This window comes from Nothobranchius furzeri, chromosome 8, assembly GCF_043380555.1.
Source record: "Nothobranchius furzeri strain GRZ-AD chromosome 8, NfurGRZ-RIMD1, whole genome shotgun sequence".
Taxonomy (NCBI): domain Eukaryota; kingdom Metazoa; phylum Chordata; class Actinopteri; order Cyprinodontiformes; family Nothobranchiidae; genus Nothobranchius; species Nothobranchius furzeri.
In genome coordinates, this window is record NC_091748.1 from 47,750,684 (window position 1) to 47,777,910 (window position 27,227).

Consider the following 27,227-nt stretch of genomic DNA (forward strand, 5'->3'; position numbering starts at 1 on the left):
ACAGAGCGCAGCTCTGAAGGCTTCCATGATGCCGGCTAGTGTAAACATAGGTCGCACACATGATGTCAGCATTTTTTTGTCGCGGAAAGTGACGTTGCGGACCTTAAAACTCCGGTTTTGTCCGCCCACATGCAGACACCCAAAACGGAGAAAACGCAGATCTTCACTTTGGCCAGAGTTTTTAAAAAGATCCGTTTTCGTGTGAAAAAACTCCGTTTTCGTGTGGATGACAGGCCAAAACGTAGGAAAATATCTACGTTTTGGCAGATCCCCGGCTACGTGTGGACTAGGCCTAAGTCTAGCTGTGCCTAAAACATAGGTTAACGGATTGTTGTCACTATAAACTGTCACTGAGGGAGCATAGAACAAATAGTCTCTAAAGCGCTCAGCAACGGCCCACTTTGGTGCTAAAAACTCAAGTTTCTCTGAGTGCAACCTGTAGTTTTTCTCAGCCTGTGTTAGTGTTCTCGATCCATATCCAATTACTCTTAACTTACTGTCCTGCCTCTGGTACAAAACTGCCCCAAGTCCTTCCTCCGATGCATCTATGTGCAGGATGAAAGGGTCCTCAAACCTGGGATAAGCCATGACAGGTGGGTTAGTCAGAACATCTACCAAATAGTCTAGTGCTTTTTGGTGACTGTCACTCCATATGATTTTTTTGGTGGGCGCAGCATGTCCCGCATTAGCTGACTGCGTTGGTGTTTGTTTGATGTCCTCTGAGGGTAAATCGTACAAGCACTTTGCATGTCTTGAAAAATCTTGCACATAACTTCGATAATACCCCAAAAATCCCAAAAGCTTTCTCAGCTCTTTGATGTTTGCTGGGGGGTTGTTTTTTAAAGCTTGTACTGCTTGTACCTCTTTTTCATCCATTTTGTGACCATCTGCTGAAATGATTTTGCCCACATAGCGGACTTCATTTTTGAACAAGTCACATTTATCAGGTCTTAGTTTTATCCCCCAAGCCTGCTGGCGTTTGAGAACTGTTCTCAAATCTTCAATATGCTGTTCAAATGTTTGACTGTACACCAAAACATTATCTAAATATGGAGTACATATTTTGTCCCTCAAGCCTTCTAAACTTTCCTCCATACTACGTTGGAATGCTGAAGGCTCATTGGTTAGCCCAAATGGAATTCTATTCCATTCATACAGCCCCTAAGATGTTGTAAAGGCTGTGTATTTTTTTGAATCCTCATTGATTTCACCTTGATGGTACGCTTTACCTTGGTCGAGTACACTGAACCACATATTGCCGCCAAGTCCATCAATTATCTCCTGTATTTGAGGTATAGGGTGCCTGTCTGGAATGGTCTTTTTATTGAGACCCCTATAATCGATACACAGTCTCAGGCTTCCATTCCGTTTCCTCACACACACACTACTGGTGAAGCGTAAGATGAGGTTGATTTGCAAATAAAGTCTTTCTTGAACAAGTCCTGAATGTGATTTTTGACTTCATCATAGAGAGCACGAGGGACCGCATTGTAGGATTTGGCTACAGGAATCTGATCAGTCAGTTTAATATCCATTTTCAAATTTTTTATGTGGCCAATTTCCTCTTTGTGTTTAGCAAATGCCCCTGACTCCTCCTTCAACATTTCCATGACAGCTGCCTGCTGTTCTGTGTTAAGGTGGCTCAAACTGACAGGTGGGCTCCAAGGCTCTTCAGGTAAGCTAGGTGAGTTGTCTTCTTCTCCAACTGAACCTAGCTGAGCTTTTTTTAGATTAATGGGAAAGGTGTGTGTTACTCTCTCTATGTTACCTATAAGGGTTTTAGCTGGCAAAACAATGTCATGTTTGGTAACATTAGTAACATAGATCTTAGCTTTTCGGGTCTTGCCTGATACAAGCAACAACTGGCTGTTAAATTTCAGGCCCTCATCTAATGACAGGTTTCCATCAGGCTCAAAAAGCATTTCACTTTGTACTTTTGAGTCTGTTTTAATGGAACAACTAATGCCATGCATCTGTCCACTGGGTACGACAATAGCTGTCCGTCCTGATCTAATCGGGTAGGTAACTGTCTCACTACTTGAGGTGTGGATAAGGTTCAAAAGTGCTCCCGCTTTGCCTGATCCCACTCTTAGTGAATTTCTGAGTAAAGACACACTTTCACTGGACTGAGTAGTGTCCCTTTTTATCAGTTCCTCAATAGCATTAAAACCTATTATTGGTTTTTGCATCACATCACGACTTATTAGAATTGGAACCAGAACTTCATCCTGAGCAGAAGTTTTCCCTTTTGGGTCACAAAGGCTAAGGCTAACTTCTACCCAACCCTGGAAATGAACTTCTGATCCATTCACAGCTCTCAGGTCTAAAAGCTCATTCCCACTTAGAAGATCACTGATTGGGTGGACTTCTAAATCAGGTAAGTTAACTGACTTCCAGTGTGCACTCATTATTGAAACTTGGGCCCCCATGTCCCACAGGGCCTGTGTTTTACATTTGTTCATTTTACACCATACTAGACACTTTTTACCCACTAGCTGTGCTACTTTTCTTTTTTTGGTACTCAGATTAAACACGTTTTGTGGTTGGTTCCAAATTTTGGGATTTCCTGAGCTTGTTGGTGATGCCTGGAGAAACCTTTGGGCTTTGGGAATATTGTCACATTGGGACATTGGTGCTGAAGCTGTGGCTTGTCCCGCGGTCACAGCCCCTTGTTTCCCTGCTTCTGGGCTCCCCTTACTTTACATCCTTTTGCCCAGTGAGAGTTACTGCCACACTTAAAGCAATGGTCGCAGTCCCTGTTTTCTTGTTGACATGCAGCGCACCGCCTTTTTGGTCTCTGGGCTGACTTTCTGTATGTCTTAGTTTGCCCATCAGAGTCACTCGACCTATCCTGCTGAACAGTTTGTACAAGTGAAGCTGTGAAGCTACCTGTCCTGTAAGTACCCTGATTGCTAAATTACTTTCTTCAATTTTTGCAAATAAGGAGTTGTCTTTGACTGGTTTAGCTGGCTTTGTGTCGGGTTGGCTTGTACAAGGATCAGAATGTGCAAAGTTCTGCTCAACTACATTTAGTCCTGTTCTAAATGATGACCTGTGGGCTTTTGCCTTTAAAGCCCTTTCGCTTTCATTGCACTGTGCTGTTTGCATTTTCATTAACAAGAGTTCTGTTTTCATCCTGTAAATACAATCTCATTTATGCTCCGACATTATCATTTACCCCAAAATTCCACTACCTCCACTCCGCTCCGCAACGAACTCTGCAGCAAAAACGGTCCCGTTGTAGTCAATTAGAGCTGTTCCACTACTGCGGCCGTGCGGCGCAGTGCACCGTCCTCCGTTCCGCCATCCGGCAAAAATAGGATCGATTCTATTTTTGCCGGACGCCGGCACAATGGGTGTTTGGATCTAACTTCTGCATTTATTGCTCGGACTGTATCGCAAGATCTCGAAAATCCCGCCCATGCCTGTTTGCGCACCTCAGGTCTCCGCACCGGAGCGGAGCCGTTGTAGAGCGGGTACAGTATAATTTGAGCTTGGAAGCGAGCGGCAGCGGAGGGCGGGGGCGGAGCGGAGTTAGTGGAATTTTGGGGTTAGTAGTCCCGTTCTAATAGACTGAAAACATTGACTTTGAACAAGTTCTTTGTTGTACCTTAGGCTGGACTGGGCACGCTCAGATGCAAAAAAAATTTTTTGACGTAAGTCCAGGACTCTAATCAGGAACTCAAGTGGTGTTTCATTCGCCCCCTGGGTAGCCTTGGTTAACTGCTGATACAGTACTGTTGCATCTGTTTCTGCATAATGGGCTTTTTGTGTGTGAATGGGTGAATGACTGATTGTGTTGTAAAGCGCCTTGGGGGGTTCCAGGACTCTAGAAGGCGCTATATCAAATACAGGCCATTTACCATTTTAGAACTTGTCTCAAACTGGTCAGTGTGAGGTTTTCCTTCCCCTCTAAGTAGCTCCTTAGCTTTAACCCAGGACTGATGGCACGCACTACAGCCTCCACGATCTCGGCTTCAGAGTAGCCCTTCTTCAATCCGCTTTCCATCTGGTGCTCCAAGCTGCTGAAGCTCAGTGTGTCTTTAGCTGTTGACTCACCCACATGGCCATTTATCCTGAAGTCTTTTCTGAATCCCACTGATGAAACGTTGCAGCCGCTGTTGCCCATGGAGTCTCTCCCTCTGTGCTGTGTTTCGCTGTCTCGCGAGGTCATCATGGCCGCCTGCTGCTCCGCTGATGTCCCTTGAGCTGGCTGATGCTCCAGCGTTGCCATCAGACCTGGCCGCCGCTCCAACAGCGCCCCCTCTGCTGCGAGTCGCCCCTCGTACACAGCCTCCGCCGTCATTCCCGCTCCGTCTGAAGATAACGACTGGGCCACCGCTTCCACGCTGATAGCCGCTGACCGCGCCTCTGTGGAGGTAGTAGACTGAATAAGTTAAAAATATTTGATTTATTTCATGGTTAAGCTGGTTAAAAACATACTTTATTGAAATGAGTGATTTGTTGAAATATTTCGTAATGTAGAAGACAAGTTTATCTAAAATGCTATTTTGCTCATGAGTGAGAGTTAAAACCAAGCCCCCACAATGCGGCTCTAAAATTGGTCCCAACCCGGAAGTAAGAGAAATTGCAGTTCCACCCTCATCCGCTGGGGGATGGTGTCAAAAGCGAGCAAATCCTCATTGACTCCCATGTTAAAAATACCAATTTCACAGCAGAAATAAACATGTTTACAGCCTGGTACCAAAACATGTTTTTTGTCTAAATGATCTAGTTTATACTCATGACAACTCTGAGGGGGGTGAATTTTTTTCTCACTCTTCTGTTTAAGTGTATTGAAAGCCTAAAATTCTGTATAATTAATGAGCATCCGACCCACGTGACCGCCGCCTCAGACCCACGTGACCACAGAGCTAGCTCCGTGGAAAGGCCTCAGTACAGCCTCGGTCTCTCCTGGAAACTGTTTTGGGATTTTGAGTCTCTGTGCTTGTGTATTCTGTTTTGGATATTATTGGTGCAATTGTTGGACAAAATGACTTGCTGTGGTATTAATTGCACCAATAGAGCGTCCAAGGAGTCTCCACTTCATTTTTTTCGATAAGTTAAAATGTATTTTTGTATTTTAGGTCACTGCCGCCTTTAAACTAGCTGAGTTTATCGAAGTAGCTAGCTAACTATCATTTTAACATGTAGCATGTACTGTTTAACCATGAAATTTAGATGTAAAATACGGTAAAATAATTAATAGGGCATATGTCGATGGGTAAAACCCAGTGCATTTAACATAAAAATGGGTTGAAATCATTGAAATATGACAGAGCGCTTGGAGGGACACTTCTGTGTTCCATTCTTCCATCCGGTTCTCCCCAGCGGTCAGGCCGGTGCATGTCTGACCGATGCGTCGCCTAGCTGCTGCGCGGGCTGACCGCTCGTGGAGCTCTCGGACTCGGAGACAGACCTGACCGCAGAAATACTGCAGCTCGGTGAGTTGGTTGATAGTGCTTGATGTTAGTCTCCATAAGTCTATAGGGCATACAGGGTTTCCCTTAAATCCCACCGCCACACCGACAAGATCCCAAGTTTTTTTGTTTTTGTTGGCGCTGTTTCCCGAAGAAGCAGCGGGAACTACTATGTTCTTGCTTGTGATCACAGCCGGCGGGCAGCAAGGATGAGCAGGCAGGGCAAGGTGAAGTTACAGCATAAGTTACTGAGTTTAAAATTAGAAAGGTAGCAGTGGATATAATGCCTTTTGGTTTACATGTTTCAGTAGCATTCACACTCCCACTTGTGCAGGGAACACTTTGAGAGTCATCACTTCACCACGGACTGCAAGGTACAAACACATTACTTCATATTTTGGTTGAGATAAAAAAAAATGAAGCATTAGCTGTTTATATTGTGTTTTTGGTCCTTAAGACTTTTTAACAGACAGATTTGCCACTCATTCTCCCCCACCTTTTCATGGGCTCGCCACCTCTAAACCCACGTTTCCTGTCATTTCCGTCTACAAATAAAACGCTTGCTGTGCATCGTTTCACTCCTCCAGTCACGGGGAATAAAAACGTTCATGTTTTTAGAGTTTTTTTGCAAGGTGTTCTTCAAGTTTCTCCGTGTCTGCCGCTAGTTATCCTCGGCTCTTTGTTTTTGAGTGCGCAATGGCGATGGTGTAGACGACAGCGGCGTGCTGACCAATCACAAGCTTGCGCTGTCCGTCTCGTTAAACAGATGTTTAAAAAAAGTGGGCTCGGCTCCATGCGTACTTGCGTGCCTGCTGGGGCCCTACGCAAGGACGGATAATGGAGTTGCGTGTCCCCGCACTGACGCAGGAGATGCATGAATCAGGCTTAAGATCAACCCTCCTATATTCATGAAACCAAAGAAGTCCAATTGCCTTCTTTAAAAATCCATTTGATGTCATACTGAACAACTGTTGTATTTGATTCTAATTTTAATGATTCTGTTTCAGGTGGAATTGCTGTGTGATTCCTGTGCCATGTGGCCCATGACCTGTGTCAGCCCGGTTCTGGATGTGGCCTTGCTGAATTCTCTGTAGCAAAGTTTTCTGGTGCTTGGGGCCGTTCCAGAGTGCACCTGATCCTTGGAGGTCTAACACTTCACATCCCAGCACACGCACGAACACATGCTTGTTGATGTTTGTTGTTCATGATGTTTGTGGTTCATGGTTTACATGTTTATGGTTGTTCATCCCACGTTTTCTTGATGATTCTTAGAAATGTTTCTTCACAGATGCAGCTGCTGGTTGCTGTTTTTTATGTTGGTTTCCTAGTTGTTTTAATTTTTCTTTTATTTACTTGTTTATCCTCTATCAACAGTCTTTATTCCAGATTGGCTCAGCATTTACATGCTGATGTGGCGATACATAACCCAAACCAATATTACAAAAACATACATTTTTATTCAAGGGGAACCTCGTACACATTAAGGCTCCTCTTGATAGAGAAAATCTGTTCAGCACATTCTGAACAACCATTCTTCTGTCATGTTGCTGTACAGGACATTTGTAGAGTTTTTCTTTTTAAAGATAAATAGTATTACATTTAAAGTGCAATACTTTCACATTATCATTTTCCCACACTTTCTGTATACCAGTATTTTATTGTTTTTCAGTAAAGAATGACAAATTATTTAAGTTTATGGTTTTTTTAGCACACAAATATCTATCTGTAAAAAATATCTACAAAGCTAATGTTTACATAACAAGTATGATTTGGTTTTGCAATACAGCACTCTGTTTATTTTAGTAAGAGTTTTAAACCAAGTAAAGTTAGTAAAGAACACATTTCTATTGGCTGCTAAGAAACTGTTGGACTTAAAACAGGCATGTTGTAGAAACAACTTGGCATAAATGATTCTTCCTTTTTTGTCTTAACCAAAGAAATTCCAGTAATTGAGCAAAAACATTTATTTTTTTACATCACTTTTTATAAAATAGCAGGACACAAAGTGGCGGGACATTTAAAAAATACTTAAAATAATAAAAGGGGCCCAGAGAGCTGCAGAGTGAGTGGAACAGTGGGTTGCGAAGGAAGTACAGTTCTCAACAGTGTGATATGAGGGTGTAGAAGGTGAAGCCGGTGCAGGTCCTCCTTCTTCATGTTCACCAGATTCACACAGCTGACCACCCCCATGTCATTGCCGCCACAGTGGATGAGAAGAACATCAGGAGCTGCTCTTCCATGCAGGGAGTGGAAAAAGAAGGGGAGAAGGTCTTTCCTTCTCAGTCCGGCCCAACCGAACCAGGAGACACGGATGTCAGGGAGGCCAAGGTTGTGTCAGAGGGTCTCTGCAGCTCTCTGGGCACCAAGCCTCACTCAGCTGTCACCGATGATCCAAATGGCTATGGAGAAAAAATAACAGGTTTGGCCTAGCTCTTTAAATTACAAAATCATACATGAAGTGTTCGAGGCAGGTATTTGGAACTTACACTTGCTGCGTTGTGTAGCTGATGTTGGAGACACACAGGCTGCCATGGTGACCTTTTAACAGATCTAAGAAAAAAATGTAATAAAAGAATGAAACTTAAAAACTCCCAGACCTCATTTCATGATTGCTAATCAGCTATGGCTGATTTATTGTTTGGATCACAGTGAGTTACACTAATTCTAATATATTTTTATTTCCATTACACATACTTTTTAACTGTTATTTTCACATGGCTGTTATCAGGCTCTCTTGTTCTGGTTCTCATGATAATTCTGTCTCTTCCAGTAAGTTATCTTGTGCTTACTTCATCTGTATAATGTCTCTTTACTTTTGGTGAATTGTACTGAGTCCAGAATAAAGGCTACTTGGCTGTACAAGACACAAACAAGGATTACGTTTTGGAAATATATGAAATGTATTTAGCCTGCTAATTTATCTCAAATACTAATAACTACCGCATTTTCTGGACTATAAATCACACTTTTTTTCGTAGTCTGGCCGGTCCTGCTACTTCGGAGCGACTTATATAACAAAACATGTAGGCTACACCGCGCTGCTGCTGGCCGACTCTGACCCAAGAATGAGTTCCCCTGTCCCGATGGGAGGGTTTCAAACACGGCCTTCCTCAGCTGGAGACCGTGGCGCGCTGCTGCGGCGCATTATTCGGTTATTGTTACCGGTACTTGTCTTGCAATGTGAAACGCTTGGTCTCAGATTTTGTAAGAAAAATAAAATTTCCCCCCAAAATACGACTTATATATGTTTTTTTCTTCTTCATTATACATTTAATGGCTGGTGCGACTCAGGAGCGACTTAATAGTCCTGAAAATACGGTACGTGATAAATAGTGAAAACTTGCTCAAAGCAAAATATATTTTCATTACCGAAATAACTTATAAACTTACCAATTTAATATTTTTTATTCACAGAACGGTACGTCTCATGAAAAAGCGCCGCAAACCTCCACCTGAACTCCATGTGGTCGATGGGTGTTCCACAGTCGGTTGTAGCTAGGTGGCTACATCCGTTAGCTCAGCTCCCACCTCCGCGTTAGCTTTGGGTTAGCCAGGGTTAGCTTCAGGTTAGCTTATAGCTAATTCAACCGGGTGTCGTCAGTTTATCCCAGCCTTACAGCACCACCCTCAGCTCCTCCTCTCTTCCCTTTTGTGGAGTTGTCTGGGCTGGACGGAACCTGTGACACAGTCAAAATGGCGGTGGTGGCCACCTCCCATTTTAGCACAAAAACTTGTTATTGGAGCCTATGGAATCGAATTGTCCAGTATATATGTCGATGGTTAAAATGCACTGCAGTTTAAGATCGAGTGATCTGTGACTGATTATTCCTGCCTTGTCAAGACGACACAAAATTTGCTTCTAAAAAGTGCTTCTGATGTATTTGCCTAAGTATTATCTTTTATGTTTACAGTTTTATCTATTTTTTGGAGACCAATTGCTATTCTAGAGTTTGTTATTAAACGTTTTTAGCTGGTTTGGCATTGACTAGTCAGGTCTGAGTTGGCGCGAGGGGAAACGTTGGTTACGTATTGTAACCCCAGGTTCTATGAGTCTAGTCGCAACCCTTAAGCTAGCTGCTATTGGAAGGATGATCTCAGCATCAGCCAATCATGAAGAGCTTAAATGTACGCCCACCAATGGTGGGCACCCCTTATGGGTATATAAGTGGAGCGACTCCACTGTTCGCCTCCGATGGCTCTTAGTCCTAACAGAACCAGTGGGGCCAGTGGCTTAAGGGCTGCGACTAGACTCATAGAATCTGGGGTTACAATACGTAACCAACATTCTATTTCGTCTAGTCTTAGCCCTTAAGCTAGCTGCTATTGGAATAATGCACAGCTGGTTAGCTCAACCAATGAACACACCCAACATGTCTCCTTTTAGTGAGGGATGCTCAGCTGCAGCCCAGGACTTAAAAGGCTGAGGCAACCAGAGAGGAGAGTGGGGCCCCACTAAAATTATCATCCACAAGAGGATGAAAATCATTCAAGCAAGGCTGATGTGGTGCCATAATGCCTTCACTCAGCCTGCTGAGGTCCAAGCACTGAACGAGTGATGGATCCTGAAGACACATCTCCCATGAAGCAGCCTGACAAATGTCTTCCATCGACACACCACTGTGGAGCGCCATAGAAGAGGAAATCCCTCTGGCTGAGCGAGCCCTGAGTATCTCAGGAGGATCCCGCACTGAAGATGTGTAAGTGAGTGAAATGGCGTCACATAGCCAGTGTGAAAGACGCTGGGTCGACAGCCCTTGCCCAAGAGAAGAATCTCTGTAGTGCACAAACAGGCTTTGTGAGTGGATGATTGAAAACAGATCTATCTCCAAAACCCTGGTGACAGTATGAAATGGCTGCAGCATATGTTTTAATAGTGCTGAATGCGAGGCCCCCATCCATCAGTATCTGCAGAAACGATAGGACATCCGCCAGCTGGCAGGAGAGTGCTTCAACATTCCGCTCTGTGCACCATTTCTGGAAAGCTGCCCATTTAGCAGCATAAGATGTGACGGTAGAGGGCAACCGCACACTCTGAATCATGGCGACCACATCATGCGGCAGCCCAGAAACCTCTAGCGTGACCGCTCAGCGGCCAGACCCACAGCCGTTGGCCTATTTCTGGAGGATGTTTGATTATCCCATCCGCCTGGAGAAGGGCGTCCGCTCTCCACGGGAGCCTCCACGGAGAGCAGGACACTAGCGCTTGCAGGTCCGGAAACCATGACGCGGACAAGCGTCTGGGAGCTACCAGAATTACCGAGAGCTGTTCCGACCGAACTCGGTCCAGGAGACGGGGAATCAGTGGGACTGGCGGAAACGCATACAGGAGCGTCTGAGCCAGGGCTGGTGCGAGAAGGCGTCCGCTCCGAGCGGGGGATGGTCCCGGGGACTCAGGGAAAACCACAGGCAACACTGTGCGTTTTCGTGAGCCGCGAACAGATCCACAGAGCGTTCCCCGAACCTTATCCAGATCTGTGATATCAGTGCGGGATGCAGACACCAGTCGGAGTCGCAGGGTCCCCCCTCTCGACAGGATGTCCGCTGCTACATTCAGGACCCCCGGAATGTAGGTGGCTTTGATGGACAGCAGGTGGACATGTGCCCAACACAGTAAATATGTGGCTACACGCAATAGTGGGAGGGATCGAACTCCCCCTTGGCGATTTATGTAGGCTGCCGCCACCTGGTTGTCTGTGTGAACTTCGACATGATGGCCCCCGAGAAGGGCAGCAGAGAGAGAGAGAGAGAGAGAGAGAGAGAGAGAGAGAGAGAGAGAGAGAGAGAGAGAGAGAGAGAGAGAGAGAGAGAGAGAGAGAGAGAGAGAGAGAGAGAGAGAGAGAGAGAGAGAGAGAGAGAGAGAGAGAGAGAGAGAGAGAGAGAGAGAGAGAGAGAGAGAGAGAGAGACTTTTTTTGACTTTTAAATGATTTATTTTTCTTTACAGATCAACAATCAGTGTTAATGACTGAAACTTGTTTTCCACTAATAAAACCAGGGCAACTGATAAACTAGTTTAGAAGTTGATCTTTAGGGAGCCCTGTCCATCCAGCAGACAGAGCACCTGCCCGATCCCCCACACCGCTCTAAACGAGTCCAGGTTCCCAGTAAGTTCGTAAAAAGCGTGTTCGATCTTTAAGCGAGCTTCCACCAGGCCCTTCAGACTCTTCTCAGCATCAGTCCAGCTCTGTCCCAGCATCTGGTTTTTCCTGGTTTTCCAGATGGCTAGTTTCGCACATGCAAATAAAAAGTTAATTAACAGTATTGTCCGTTTTTTTCTGACACTGTACTTGGGCCCGAAAACGAATAAGTGCAGGGTAAAAGTCTCCCCCAGAGCACTAACCCACCGTTCTAAAACCTTAAACATCCCTGATAACCTAGAACATGCTACCACTAGGTGCTCTAGGGTCTCGGTTTGGTTACAGAAAGGACATCCCTCCCCGGTGCTTGGATCAAAGCGGGCTCTGTGTCTGTTCGTAGCTAAAGCTCCATGTATGATCCTCCACTGGAGGTCTGCCATCCTTTTTTCCACTGGAGACTTATACAAACTCCTCCAGCTCCCCCCAGGGGCATTGTCCGCAGCAAACACCTGAGTCCACCTCAACTCCTTGACTCCTAACAAGGAGCGCCTATTGATAACCTTCACACAAGTTTGATAGAGCTGTTTCTTCCCACAAGACTGGAAAGAGCCCAACACTGGAGTGTTCGGGTTCAGCAGTAATCCACTCTCCTCCTGCCATCCCTCACCAGCGGCTTTAACCTCCAGAGACGGAAAAACATACTCACTGTCATCATCCCATTGGTCAGATAGAGTACAAGTCTCAATGAAGGCTCTCTGCGACACAGACAAGGACCTCCGTACCTCCTCCACCACTCTCTCCATCACTCTGGTGGACCTCACATCCAACCGCTCACCAAGGGTTCCAGCCGGGATCTTCAGTAAGTGACCAAACTTTACAATCCCAGCACTGGTGAACTTCACTTTCAACGCAGATGAACTTAAAATGCCAGCTTGAGAGAAGAAGTCATTGTCAAACAAGGGTTCTTGTAGCAACCATGTCCCTGGTCCCGTGTCAGACGTTCTGGATACTGTCAGCAGCTTAAACGAGTCCAGCACTGACGCGTAGAACGGACTAATCCTTGTCAGATCCAACACCTTCCAATTCAACAGGAACAGGTGTTTGTTTAGCCCAAGCCCACCAACCTTCTGCAGCAGGAGATGAGCCAGGGGCAGCCAGCAGAGTCCGTCACCATAAAAAAGCTTCTGAGCTGTCTGTAACCTGAAGGCTGCAGTTCTAGACACCACGTCTATTAGTCCTTGTCCTCCCTCCGACACGGGTAGGTAAAGAGCCGAGGCTCTGATCCAGTGGTGACCGGACCAGAAGAATTTCACCAACAGCTTCTGAACACTTTCCAGCAGACCCGGTGGTGGAACCAGTACAATTAGTCTGTGCCACAGAAACGAGGCAACCAGGTTGTTTGCTATCAGAACCCTGCCCCTGTAGGACAGCTGAGGGAGAAGCCATTTCCATTTAGACAACCTCGCCTCCACCTTCTCCAGCACCTTCTCCCAGTTCTGTTTCTGAAAACTTTCAGTACCCAAGTACAGGCCCAGTGTTTTAATACCTCCCGTTCCCCACCTCAGCCCTTCTGGTAGGGGCGGGACATTATTAAGGTCCCACCCCCCCACTACACATGCCTCACTCTTGTCCCAGTTAACCTTAGCTGAGGATGCATTCTCATATAAAAGTAAACTAGATCTGAGTTCTTGTACATCATGCTGATCATGGATAAAAACATTCACATCATCTGCATACGCAGACACAACTAAGGGAGGACTAGAGACAGGTAAAGGTAGGTGTAAACCTTTCAGCCTGTTCCTCAGCCGACACAGCAGCGGTTCAATAGCTAAAATATACAGTTGTCCTGAGATGGGACAACCCTGTCTGATTCCTCTTAGAACAGGTATGGGTTGAGTCAGGCCCCCTGCTACCTTCACCATACAGCTGACATTCCTATACAACATCTTAATCCCTTCCAGAAAGGACCCCCCAAAACCAAAAGCCTGTAGCGTAGAGAATAGGAACTCATGATCAACCCTATCAAACGCCTTTTCCTGATCAATAGAAATGATACCTGCATTTACATCATAAAGGTTACAGACGTCATACACGTCTCTCATTAAAAATAAATTGTCCATTAGTGACTTTCCTGGTATACAGAAGGACTGATCGTCTGGGATTAGACCTCCGATGAATCCCCGAAGTCTATTAGATAGGAACTTAGAAAAAATCTTATAGTCTGAACACAACAAGGAAACTGGTCTCCAGTTTTTTAGTTGGGTTAAGTCCCCTTTCTTTGGCAGCAGGGACAGAACGCCCCGCCTACATGATGCAGGAAGTGATCCTGTCTGAAGCGAGTCTCTAAAAACATCCATCAGGTCCTGCCCCATACTGCTCCAGAAGAATTTGTAGAAGTCAGCAGGTAAACCGTCTATCCCCGGAGATTTACCTGCAGCCATCTGAGAGACTGCCGTTGTTAGCTCCTCCATGGTTATGTCTGCATTTAAAATTCCCTGGTCAGCTGTGGACAAGGATGGAAGCCCCAGCAACAGCACTCTGGCACAGCTCACATCACATGGGGCGGCTTTAAACAGGCTAGTGTAGAATCCTACTGCATGTTTCCTCATCTCCACTGGGTCTGTGGATAAATGTCCATCTGGCAGACGAAGGCCAACCATTTGTCTTTTCTGGTTTGAAGTCTTTTCCAGGTTAAAAAAGAAGGATGTTGGAGCATCCATATCCTGTATTGTGGTGAGACGAGCCCGGATCAATGCCCCTTTGGCCCTCTCTTGCAGGAAATGCCCAAGCTGCTGTCTTTTTTGGTCTAAGGTGTGCTGTTGTTGAATAGTAGAGAGAGTCTCTAGCGCCCTGATGTCCTTCTCTAGATCTGCCATAGTCTTTTTTATTTGGATTGTAGACCCCCGCGTGTAATGTTGACAGAAAACTCTAATTTGTGCCTTCCCTTGTTCCCACCATTCACTGATAGTCTTAAAATCATTCTTTTTGGACCGCCAAGCCTCCCAGAACAGCTTAAAATTGTTGCAAAAGGTAAAATCGTGTAATAACTTTACATTAAAGTGCCAGTAGGATTTTGTTGTCCCAACAAAATGAAGCATCAGTTCAGTTATAACCAAATGATGGTCTGTGAAAATAGCTGGGACTATCTGACAGTCCATCACTCGAGAGAGAAAGGTACCAGAGACATAAATTCTGTCTAATCTAGCAGCACTAACTCTTCCACCTGACTTTTTGACCCATGTGTATTCTCTACTTGATGGATTCTTTAGTCTCCACACATCCAATAAGTCTGTTTTTGTTAGGATTTTTGACAAAAGGGTAGAAGATTGAAGATGTGGTTCCTCCCCAGATCTATCTAAAGTAAAATCTATACAACAGTTCCAGTCTCCGCCCAAAATGGTACATTCATCAGCATTAATGTTATTCAACTCCTCCCCAAGTATGCTAAACACCTCTCCCCTCTCTGATCCCTGGTTGGGTGCATAAACACTGATGAGGTTTATCATAAAACCTTCTAGTGTGGCTTTGACCCATAGGACCCTGCCCTGCACTACATTTGTTACTGATATAATATTTATCATCAGTTTAGGGGAAATTAAAATAGCTACACCTGCACGTGTGTTTGTGCCATGATTTAGGAAACATTGACCTCTCCACCCCAGCCTCCAGTCTAATTCGTTTTTAGCATCACTGTGTGTTTCTTGCAGGAAAATAATATCCAACTTTTTATCTTTAAAGACTTCCTTAATCAAGGCTCTTTTCTGTGGATCCCTCCCCCCATTTATGTTCAAGGATGCAACTCTCATGCCTTTCATACACAAGGAAGATGAGAGAATAGCCCAGATCACCAGCAGAAAAAGAGGCACCCAGTGATTCCTATTCATGAGTCCTATTTTATAATCTTCCCTTTCTTCCCCACTTTAGTCCACCCTAAACTTTTTTTTAAGCTCAAAACATGTTTCTTTAAACGGTAACGTTTCTTTTCATCTAACCGATCCAGGCCCACCTCTTTCTGCAGTGTGGCGGCCGACCTGATAAACTTTACCACATCAGGAAAATATTGCTGTAAGTCAACTGATTTTCCATACGTTTCATCCAGAAACTCATTAATCTCCTCCAGAGAGTACAAACTCTCCTCCAGTAACTCACTATCTGCTACCGAAACATTGTCCGAGTCCGAATCACACTCATTAACCACATCATTTACAGAATCGCCATGGCAACCAGCAACAGGAAACCTCGCCCCCTCCGCTTCGCTCTCTGTTTCCACCTGCCTCTGCTCAGGAACCTGTGCATCCTGACAGTCTAGCCGTCCTCTGTTATTTACTGACTGTATTCCTGCTTTTTCGCCTGTTCCTACCTGATCCTCTAGTCCTTCCTCTGGTAAACGCACCTCTAAAGAGGCAGACGCGTCACCTATCGGTTGTAGGCCTCCATGTTCCGCCTGTTCTGGCTGCTGCTCCACTGGGTCAGAGCCAGTACCGGCTTTCGTTCCATCCAGAACTGAAAAACTACCGGCCATTGTTTCTGTCCCTGCTGCGCCCTCACTCTCTCCCTGGGGTCCACCGGTCACGGTGTAATTCACCGTGTCACCGGGCCCGATTCCCGCCAGAAGAGAGGGAACCGCGGGTTCTGCCCCGGTCTCCGCTCCTGGTCCTGCTACATTTTGTCGGTGGGGACAAGCTACACGCTTGTGACCCACATCTCCACACTCAAAACATTTCATCACACCAGAACTAGCATACACCATGTAATACCCTTCCTCATGCTTCACTCTGAATGAGACGTCCAGCATTTGTGATGGAGAGTCTAAGTACATGAACACCTGCCTCCGCAAGGACTGGACATGTCTCAGTTTATCGTTTTTACACCCCAGGCTCACCGTACGGAATCCACTCGCCATTCTCCCAAAACGCCTGAGCTCCCGCTCCAGAGCAGAGTCAGGAACAAAGGGAGGAACTCCTGACACAGTGATTCGGGTAGACGGTAGCGCTAATGGAGAAAACTGTAAAAACTCACCATTTAGATGAATCCCGTTCTGCACAAGCTGCCCCACCTGCTCCTGACTTTCGAGAAACACCACGAGCCCTTTGTTCATACGCGAGGCAAACAAAATGTTCCCATGTCCCACCTGGTCTCCAACCGCTAACAACACCTGTTCCACCGGAGTGGAGGGCGGAGGCTCGGCTCTTGCCCCGTGTCTCAAAGACAGGGACGGCGTCGCCTGCGACGCCATCCCAGCACGGAAGCACTGCAACAAAACCACACACAACCTCCAAACACCAAGGAAAGCAAGAAAAGTTGAAAAAAGTTATCTGAAAGAACTTTTTCCACCTCCAGAAATAAACAAATAACAAAACTTTATCCACCACTCTCACAGCCACTCGCACGGCCCTCACCACCACACCACACCGTGAGAGAGAGAGAGAGAGAGAGAGAGAGAGAGAGAGAGAGAGAGAGAGAGAGAGAGAGAGAGAGAGAGAGAGAGAGAGAGAGAGAGAGAGAAATGACTTGCAGTGATGATTGGGACACAGGAGCCCCTATCGGTTTTCTCACACACACACACACACACACACACACACACACACACACACACACACACACACACACACACACACACACACACACACACACGAGAGAGAGAGAGAGAGAGAGAATGGGAAGAACAAGAATGTGTAGGTGTGTCTGAGTGTGACTATGCTTTCAGGCATAAAGTAATTCAATTCTGTTCAATTCAATTCAGATATACTTTCCAACACATTTATGTGCTCGTGCGTGTGGGAGGGCCAGCGATCTGCCACCGTATGGGACAAGCGCGTGCCCCCCCCCCCATCCCAACAGTGACGCATCCGTAAACACAGATACGTGTGACGTAGGACGTCCGATGGGGACCCCGTGTGAGAGGATGTAGGGATTCCCCCAGTGAGCGAGGTCCCCGCCCACTGAAGGGGGAACCCTCAACATACGTCTCTTCTGACGTATCGGGTGTACCCGGAGGCGGATGAACCAACGCTGCAGGCGCCTCGTGTGCAGTAAGCCTAGCGGCACCACAGCGTGGGCTGCAGCCATCATGCCCAGAAGTTTCATGACTAACAGGGCTCTCACGATCTTGCGGGGTTGCATGCGGGAGATCACCGTGGTGAGATCTGCCGCTCTCACCTGAGACAAACGTGCTCTCAGTAGAGAGGCGTTCAGCTCCACCCCGAGAAACACAATCGACTGGGATGGAAGGATGGAGCTCTTCTCCCAGTTTATGGAAAACACCAGGGTTGACTGATGCTCTATTAACTTCCTGGTTTGCTCTGATGCCTCGTCCTTGGACCGGGCGCATAGGAGCAGATCGTCCAGGTAAAATAAAACCCTCATTCCCGCCGTGTGCAGTGGCTGCAGCGCGGTCTCCAGACGTTTGGAGAAGGTGCGCGGGGCGAGTGAGTAGCCGAAAGGGAGACGATTGAACTGCTATTGACCATAATGAATGGTGTCAGATATCCATTTGCTCATGAGGCAAAGGCGGCGCCATTCTTGCGCGCGTTCCGACAGCGGACGCGTGTTCAAGGTCACGTGAACGACGTCTGAGGACTGGGTTCGCGCCCTTACCGCCGTCGCTCGCACCAGAGAACAGGGAGTGACCCATGGAGGGCTGTGCTCGAAAGGGCGAATGTGAACAGCTGGAAGAGGCTGATCCGCACCGCGGAGCATGGAGTCCAAGGATGAAGGACGAGTGGGAGCCGGGCCCATGCACGGGGACGACAAAGTGCCAGCGGATGGAGCCGCGCACCATGTCACCGCGCGTGGTCGCGACAGCGCCATGACATCCCGTCCCACCCAACGTTGTGGGGGAAGCGGGATGAGTTGGGCCTGGCCGGAGGCTGGGGCCGGTGCACAAATGGAGCGCACCCTTACAGCTGGCTGTGTGATATGACGGACTGTGGGACCATGCAGATGTGTCGCAGTGCTTGGTGTGGGGAACATGTGTGAGGATTCGGCAGAGGGTTCTGCAGAGGACTGTAGGACTGTGCGCTCAATGTGACGGTTTTTGGGTTTTATTTCAAAACCAAAATCATTCACAGAGTTAACATTACATGTCATAAGCACATACATTCCTCCCAACAAGTCGTTTTCGTGGTTGTTTTCGGCGAGGTTCCTGCGCCTGTGACTGCCAAGATGGCATCTGCTGGCTCTTTCGGAACCGTTGGCCACAAACTCCCTGGTCCCGCTTCGGCTCCACCTCAGCGGGAGGCCGGCTCCGTGGGACGGGCGGTGCAGCTGGGTGCCTGAAGTTTCCGCGCCGTTCGTCCCATCCTCTGGAGGAACGGCCGGAGTGCGAGGCTGACCGAGGGTGGACCAGGTCTCGCACCGTGGCTGACAGTTCAGCTGCCGTCTGAGCCCTCTCGATGACGCTCGTAAGATGGGGACCAAACAGAACGTCAGAGGTGATGGGGCCTTCCAGCATCTCCCTGTGCAGGTGATGAGGAATGGAGGGCAGGGAGTCAGGGAGTGCGGGTATGGACCCCATTTCCGCATTCCTGTGACAACCTGCCCCCCAATTTTATTTACACCTTGTACACTTCCACTGACAACATTCCACACAAACACACACTTAGGGCCTTGGGAGTGAGCACATTCAACGGCATTTGGCAGGGGGATATCTCAGCCTCCTCCCGGGTGCCGGTGCCCACTTCCAATTTTAAACCGCACTTAGACACCGAGGACTGAGGGTGTAAGTGGGGTGGTGCGGTGGCATCAGCTGGCATAGGCCAGATGATGCACGCACTGCCCGCTCACCACAGCCATGGAATACACCTCATGATCACACAACACTATATTGGAGCAGGCGGAGGGAGACTAGGGGTCTTAGCCACCTCTGTTGTTGCTTGGCTTCCTGGGGCTGGAGGCTAGGAGGGAGATCTGTCCGTCTGGTTGGGGTCCGGGGTGGTAGATTGCTGTGCTCAGCATTGGGCGGGGGAGCCTGCTCATCAGCACCCCAGCAGAAAGGGTCAAACTCTGGTTACCGGTGATGGTTGTACCCAATGTGCAGCAGTACCGGGACCAGAGTGAATAGGGTGTGTATGGGGAGCATGAGTGGGTGTCCGTCGTGCATTTTTGTAAGTCTTTGGTTGTATGTGTATGTGTGAGCATGAGGGAGGGAGTGTGTGACTGTGTTTGTGTATGACTGTATATGTCAGGTGGGGCCTTTGACTCCTCTCCTCTCCTGGAACTTCTTTTGATGATATAGATCTTTGTCCCCCCTCCCCCTGCCACACCTGGTGTGAGGGGTTGTGCCTTGGTCTGCCTTAGTGTTCGTGGCAACCGGGTCTGGGGGTTTAAGATTTTGGCATCTGCCTGATAGATCCCGGTGGCTGCCTGGTGGGGTCTGGGTCCCTGGGCTCTGCTGGGTCCCCGGCGGGTGTGGTCGCCCCTGGGTCCCGGGTCACTGGGTCCCAGGCTCGGCCGGCTAGGGGGTGGGAGGCTGCGGGCGGGCCTGTGGGCTTGCTGCTGATGTCTCCCGGGACTCTGCCGGCTGCTGGTTGTGGCCCCCCGGGGCGATCCTCTGTGCCTCTCGAGGGGGGCGGGGGCCTTTCTGGTTGCAGTCTCCTTGGGGTTCCTGTGTTCTGGGGCAGCGCCTGGATCTCTGAGACTTGGAGGTCCCCCCGTCTCCTGCGCATCTTTGGGGGGCGGATCTGTGGTCCCTCACACTCTCTGTTGGACGCTCCTATAGAGAAACCTTAGATAAACAAGCATGTGTACACACACAGGTGCTCACATGGTGTCCTCAAAAGTATGGACTTGGGCACGTTAAACACAGGTCTTAAGACTATGGTGGGCACTTAATGCACTGTGATTTATTATCGTGATTCTTCAGTTAAGCAATGTTGATTATATATTTCTTCATCAAGTTGACACAGTGATAGCTTGACCTTGTTGTATTGTTGTTGTGTCCCACTTTTTTGCCCTTTTGCTTTTTTTTTTTGTCTTTTTCTGCAGGTCTAGAAGCAGACTCTTGTTCATTATTGTTTATTTTTGTGGACACCCCCCCCCCCTCTCTCCCCACCTTTTCTTTTCCTTTCTCTTTCACCTCTGTCTCTGTGTCTGGTTGGAATTACAAAGCATTCAAAAACAATAACAATAAAGATATAAGTATCAGGAGTGACATTAAAAGCAGACGCTTTGATGCTCCACCTGAGAGTAAATCTGTAAGGCTTGTTACCAGCATTCAGACATCAATTCTGCTTGCTTCACAGCCAGACAGGACACGGTAAAAAAAAAAAAAAAGAATGGAGGGCAGGGCCTTGAGCCACAAGGCCCGCTGGATAAGGGTCTGCCAGGCAGCAATGCAAGCAGAACCAGTGAGTACAGTAGCGCACAGATTGAGAATGGCACCAGCAGTTTTGGTAATGATGGTTTTTGAACATCAAGCTCTTCCACCATTTTGGAAACGCCAAAGGCAAGAAGGGCGATGTTATTTCCTGCAGCGCCGTTCTGGAAGGCACACTGGTGTGCGTGATCGGTCGACTGCATCAGCAGCTGGTCATGCTTAGAAGCGGGAACTGCTCGCGGGCCAGCGAGGTGGTTCTTGGCGCCCCACAGCGAGGCCAAGTCCAGCTCCAGTGGAGGAATGGATGGCCAGCCCATGTCAGAGAAACCCTAGACCTTGGTAATGGGCGCATATGTGGAAATTGGCGCCTTAAGCCTAGCAGGCTCGGAGAAGGCGGCGGACCAGTAGCTCATGGCAGCGGGGAAACGCGGCCAGACGGGGTCTGGACAGCGCGTCTGTGTTGACCCGAAAATTCCTGCCAAATTATCTGCCTCAGGCGGAGCCGGTTCTGGAACGGCTAGCCCCTTGCGGACCGCGGCCGCGGAGATGATGGCGGGCAGCTCCTGGAGCAGTGCTCTTACTGCTGGCAGGGAGGAGCTAGAAGCCACTGGGGCAGGAGGACCCGCTGAGCGAGGCTCGTTGACCTCTGTGTTGTACAGGAGGGGAAAAGGGCTATGGCTGCCAGCCTCGTCGTAATCCTCACTGTCGATGACATCGTCCAGTCGGGAGGAGCCAGCCGGCTCCTGACCGACGACGAAGAACTGAAAGGCCTTGTCCAGCGAGTACGTGCCAGCAGAGGCGGTTTTACCATTAGGCATAGGTAGTCGGCCGCCTGGGGCCCCCTTGTGTTGGGGAGCCTCCTAGCCCTGACCACCGGCACCCCTATGTTAATGCCACAATATTCTTATTACCAACCTGTCGCCGCAGACGGGATTGGACATGCTTCTCGTCACCATATTTCCTGAACCGTTCAAGATATCATTAAAATTCCAAAAGTGCTGAAAAGATTAAATATGGGGCTTTTCGTGCATATACAATACATTACGGTAGCCACCGGGATTCCCCGTCTTGAGCGCAACGAATCACAACACAGATTCAGAGACGTGCTGAGTTTGTCATCCAAAATGCTCCGTTTTATAACTTTTGAATGGCTGATCAGATTCAAAGAATTCCAACGGTTCCTAAAAGTACATAAAAGCAGCTTCCCAACGGTCTATAGCATGAAGCAATCAGAGTTATGGAAAATATCGCTACGAGGGGAAATCCTGCTGTACAGCCTGATTGAAACAGAGCGCAGCGCCGCAGTGAAAGCGGATAACGGAACGGGAAAGCTAATCAGCAAAAAAACCAGCATGAAATTATGGAAATGCCTCAAAGAAAATCAACACGATCCATTAGGTGTCCCAGAAGGCTTATATCTGAAGACAGTGACCACGAAGAAGGACAGATCTCCGGTGAACCAGGGTATGAATGTTTGTTCCGTCTTTATTTTTTTATTTTAAACAACCCTCAACTATTTGCTAATTTTAAGATTCAGCTTCATTCCAGCATTATTTATCTTTTTACAATAAATAATTATATTTGCTAAAACAAAAGTTTTTGGTATAGCAGCACGGTGTGCAAGAGAAGCACCCCATGGCAGTGTGAGGTGTGCAGCACTCTGCCTGCAGCTGGAGAGAAACTGCTTCAAGGTCTACCACATCAAATAAAAACGTCTGAAAGTTTACAAAAATAAATGGTCTTAAAAACTGCTAAAAAAAGATATTGAAAATATATGTATCTACCTTATAAGCTCTTTTATATATTATTCTATGCTATTTTATATTATCATATGCTATGGAAGAATACTGTTCTGATATTAAGTGCCTCTCAGTGTTTTTCTGCACAAGATGAATAGCTGCATATTTTCTCCTGCACAAAAAAGGAGTGAAACATCCCAGCTCCTCTCGTACCAGCGTGTGTCTTTATTATCAAGGATGTTCCTGCTTATCTCAAGGATACGTGTTCTTGTGATGTATTAGCTCTTCACTAACAAGGCAATTAGTTTTTACCTGTCATGACCAATGACGTGTGTAAATGGCAAACTGCGTATGTTACATTCCATTATTCCTCAATAAAAACAGCTGTATCAGCAGAGTTCTTCAGAAACACTTGATGCAGCGAGAGAAGAGTTGGGCGCGGGTCCAGCTGAAGCTGTGTGTTTCTCCCTCTGCAGCGGCGAACAAAGATTGATTCTTCTGATTATTTGTCTTCACTCTCTACCAACGAAAGGTGTTTTTTCTCTGCATTTACTCCGTACCTGTGATGGTCTCACAGAAGGAAAGACCAACAAATTTTGGCGTCACGAACAGGATTTCTTCCTTTTAAAGAAGAAGGAGTTTTTTGGAGAACATTTGGCCAACCGACCCAGTGAAAGGATCCAGGCACAAAACACCGCGGTGGAAATAAGGTAAAAAGAACCTTTTCTAAAATCTGCTCATTGGATATATCCAAAGCCTTTGTGTCTTGTATCTTAGTAACTGTGGTCCTAAAATTAATCATTGGAGAAGAAAGTGGAGACAATTACAGAAATAATGAGAGGTTTTTACAATGGTTGAATGGTAAATTAGATAAGGTAAAGAAATCTTCCAGGTCGCGGCGGACCACACTATTTACTGAAGAGTGAATAGAAATATAACGAGGTTATATTAAGGCCAGGTTAGAGTCCTTAGGGGTGGGAACCCTAAAATTCTACAGGTCCGGAACCTGTTCAAGGTTATATTAAAGTCGGGTTAGAGTCCCTAGGAGGTAAAAGAAAACTCCTAAAATTCTACAGGTCAGGGACCTGTTCAAGGTTATATTAAAGTCGGGTTAGAGTCCCTAGGAGGTAAAAGAAAACTCCTAAAATTCTATAGGTCTGGGACCTTCTTATGAAATAAGAAAACTGTTTTGTGAACCAAGGAAACTGTTTTTGACACAAAACACACGCCATTGTTAGAAAACACGCTGTATGAATGTCAAGTCTCAGTCAGCTTTTGTCGGTAAAACAGATGAGGCTGACTGATTAACTTGAAATACACAATAAAAGAGACAAAATAAACTCCACATGAGAGTAATAAGTCTCTTTAGGCTGAGCAACCATATTATCTGCACTTACGAAAAGTGCAGAGAGTAAGGATAAGTGTAAAAACACATAGAATTTTTATATCATACAAATAGGGAAATAGCTGAATGAGCGGTGAACACCACCCCCACCGCAGATAAGAAGGGTAATGAATGAATGAACTGTACTAACAATTGTATGTGTAAGTGAGAGAAATACAGCGCCCCCTTGTGGATGCAGAGGTAAGAACTTTCCACCTGAAAAGGTAGAAGCGAAAGTTACCACAACGGGTCATTAGCGCTGTCTCACTTTTTAATACCGGTGATTAGAGCTCCCTATGCGCTAAGACCTCACCGGTCCAAATTGTCACCAAAATCAGCAGCATACCAACAGAATGATGGATAAAGAATATAATCGTGAAACGGAGGATGATGGATGGGGGCCGAATGACATCCTGAGTACACTGGGAGAGCAATTAGCCTGCATAGAGACTGTAATAAATATGACAAATGGTCCAATAGAAGCTACGAAAAACAAAATTTTATTGAGAAGAACAGCAGAAAAAGTGATGAAAGAAAAAGGAGCAGATGTGAACAGCAGAGGAAACTGGGGTAAAATATGGTAGCAGAAAGCAGCAGAAGCGAGAGAAAAGGAAGAAGAAGCTAAGAAAGCTTTAAGAGAGGCAGGAGTATTAACAAGAAGGAAGATGAAAAGTGAAGTTGAAAAGCAGACTGGTCGTGTAAATAAATACAGGCAGTGGGTCATGTTATGGAATGCAGCCAGACCTAATATGAAGAAAGTGAAAAAAGAGACCAAATCACCCACTCAACCACCCCCATACTCCTCCGCTATACAGCCTACACCTTCTACTGCTCCAGCAGCTGGACTGTACCCAGTAATAAAAGTCACGAGCGGCATACTAGACGTCCAACCTGAAACCCCCGTGGATAATCAGAGTGAGTGGTCAGGTGTAACTACGGCATCAGGATCAGACACTAAAGTCAAACCCTCCACCTCTAAGACACATAATCCTTTTCTGCCAAGTAATGAAACACCAAACAGTAGCCCATCTGCAGACAACCTAGCTGCACCCTTCGAATTAAGGGCTAAACGACAGGACATAGATAACTCACAAAATCAATTTACCACTCGCTATTTTAATCAGGGCCTGGTCACACCTGAATACAGTACAGGTACGAGCCTCCATACACCGCTTCCAGCGCTTTGGCCAAACAGTCCACCTGTATGGCCTAAAACGCCAGACCTAAATAAGCCAATACCAATTTTTGCTACCTCCCAGTTGCAGGGAGAAGATCAGGAAGACCCAAACAAAAATATAGTGGTAAAAATGGTTCTGGTAGGGCAGGAATCATCTGATCCCCCTCCAGCAGCCAGTCAGAGCTATGAATCCCTCCTACAAGAGGAGTGGCAGAAGCAGCTCACAAGAGAAGAGTCTAGGGGAGAAAGGGACCTGCTTCAATTTTCCCGCTCTCCATCCCCATGCCCAGACAGAAGACACACTAGGTCCATGGGCCCCCCACTGACCTACCAATTACCCATGGTGCAGAATAAACCCAACGCCCAGAAAGTTTATCAGCCGTATTCCCTTGGGGACATCCAGGCTTTAATAGATAAATTACCAGATATTCAAGAGGGTGGAAACACTTGGCTCTCAGACTTCGACACCCTCACTGCTGGACAGGACCTTGCATTGGGAGATTTCCGAGCAGTAGTCACTAGGTGCACGTCACGCTCGCAGGCGGAGGCCCTAGAGAAAGACGCTGGCACAACTCATGATTCTAATTCTGTACCTCTCGGTAGAGTGATAGCTCAACTAGGCCCAGCAGTCAGAAAGATGTTCCCGCTAAAAGATAGCAGCACAATGAGCAAAATTAAATGGGATACTAAACAAATCCTTCTATTTACCTGAACCAAGCCATTGACAACTGGGTGGCCCAAACTGGCCAACACCCATCCAAACAGGGCACAAATAGTATGTGGTTCAAAAAGGCAGTCCTGAAGGGAGTCCCCGACTCAGTGACTCAGAAAATGGAAGACAACCCCGATCTGCATGACTGTGACTTTAGTAAGTGGAAGAAACACCTTATTTTTAACCTCAACAAAGTACAGGTACAAGAAGAAAAAGACACTGATAACTTAGAGGACTTGCAAAAACAATTGCTCAGGGTCCAATTACAAGCCGCAAAAAAGACTTTGGGCGAAAAGGGGGACAAGGTTAAGAAACAAATGGTCGCGTCCACAGCCACACCCCCACCGCTACCGACACTTCCTGATCAGGGTTCACCTATGGGTTGGCAGCCGCAGCCACCATACTCAGGGCAGCCGCAGCCACCATACTCAGGGCCATATATGCCACCACAACAAAACACACCCCTCACATATGCTGCCCAGCGACCACCTTTTGCTGGTCGACCTAGAGGTGGTTTCAGGGGAAGGGGACAGTGGAGGCCAGTAGGCGGCAAAGGGGGACCACATGCTCAAGACATTTGCTACAACTGTGGTCAACCAGGACATTGGTCCAGGAACTGCCCCTTGCCATACAGCCCACAAAGGGAAGGTTGAGGCAGAGGCACCTTCTCAGGACGAGGAGGGCCTACCGGACCCCACACCCAGATGCCAATGATGGGCTGGAACCAGTGGGAGGGTGGTCCAAGACAATAGGACACCCCACAGAGAAACTCCGACGGTCAGGGAGTCACGGCAGACCCCCTGCTGTCAATAACTGTAGATGGACAAGATCAACCATTTTTGGTTGACACTGGTGCCACCTGCTCCACCATTCAAACTGTACCGCCCTCTAAGACATCTACACGCACTATTTCAGTGATGGGCTTCTCTGGGGAACAACAAACTCTGCCTTTCTCCCTGCCACTTCCGACTACAGTGGGAAACCAGACAGTACTGCACAGCTTCGTCTGTTCACCAACAGTTCCAGTCAACTTACTAGGAAGAGATCTCCTCATCAAGCTAGGAGCCACCATTTTGTGTGGACCTACGGGACTTACTGTCACTCTGCCAGAAGGGACTATTTTGCCCTGCACCGGAGAAGCCAGTGATGGCATGTACTTGGCCCAAAAACTGCCTGACATATCAGACTGTGCTGAGATTTATTGGGCTCTGTTGGACACAGAAACCAAGGACACTCCTGGCTTAATGACTCTGTACCAGCAGTGGAAACCCTGGCTGACTCAGGTCCATCCTTATGTTCCCCCTCCTGACCCTCCTCACCTAACATTATTCTATGACAGACATGACTCAGTCTGGTACAAGGAAGCCTTCCAAAACCAACTAGGGGGACAGCAATGGTGTGTTC

General features: G+C 47.1%; 1 protein-coding gene across 3 annotated transcripts in view; it reads right to left on the bottom strand.

The window, feature by feature from the left end:
- Positions 1-315: 315 nt before the first annotated feature.
- Positions 316-27,227, bottom strand: part of LOC139071536 (gastrula zinc finger protein XlCGF57.1-like) — a 73,316-nt gene continuing 46,404 nt past the window's right edge. For 2 of the 3 annotated variants that reach the window (XM_070554083.1, XM_070554086.1), the window contains exon 3: positions 316-4,371. In XM_070554083.1, the coding sequence (XP_070410184.1) occupies positions 1,374-2,630 (1,257 nt within the window). In that variant the 5' untranslated portion in view covers positions 2,631-4,371 and the 3' untranslated portion in view covers positions 316-1,373. Of the gene's footprint in view, positions 4,372-4,421; positions 7,820-7,906; positions 7,971-27,227 lie in introns of those variants that run through there. The other variant, XR_011521389.1, reaches the window with a different exon arrangement.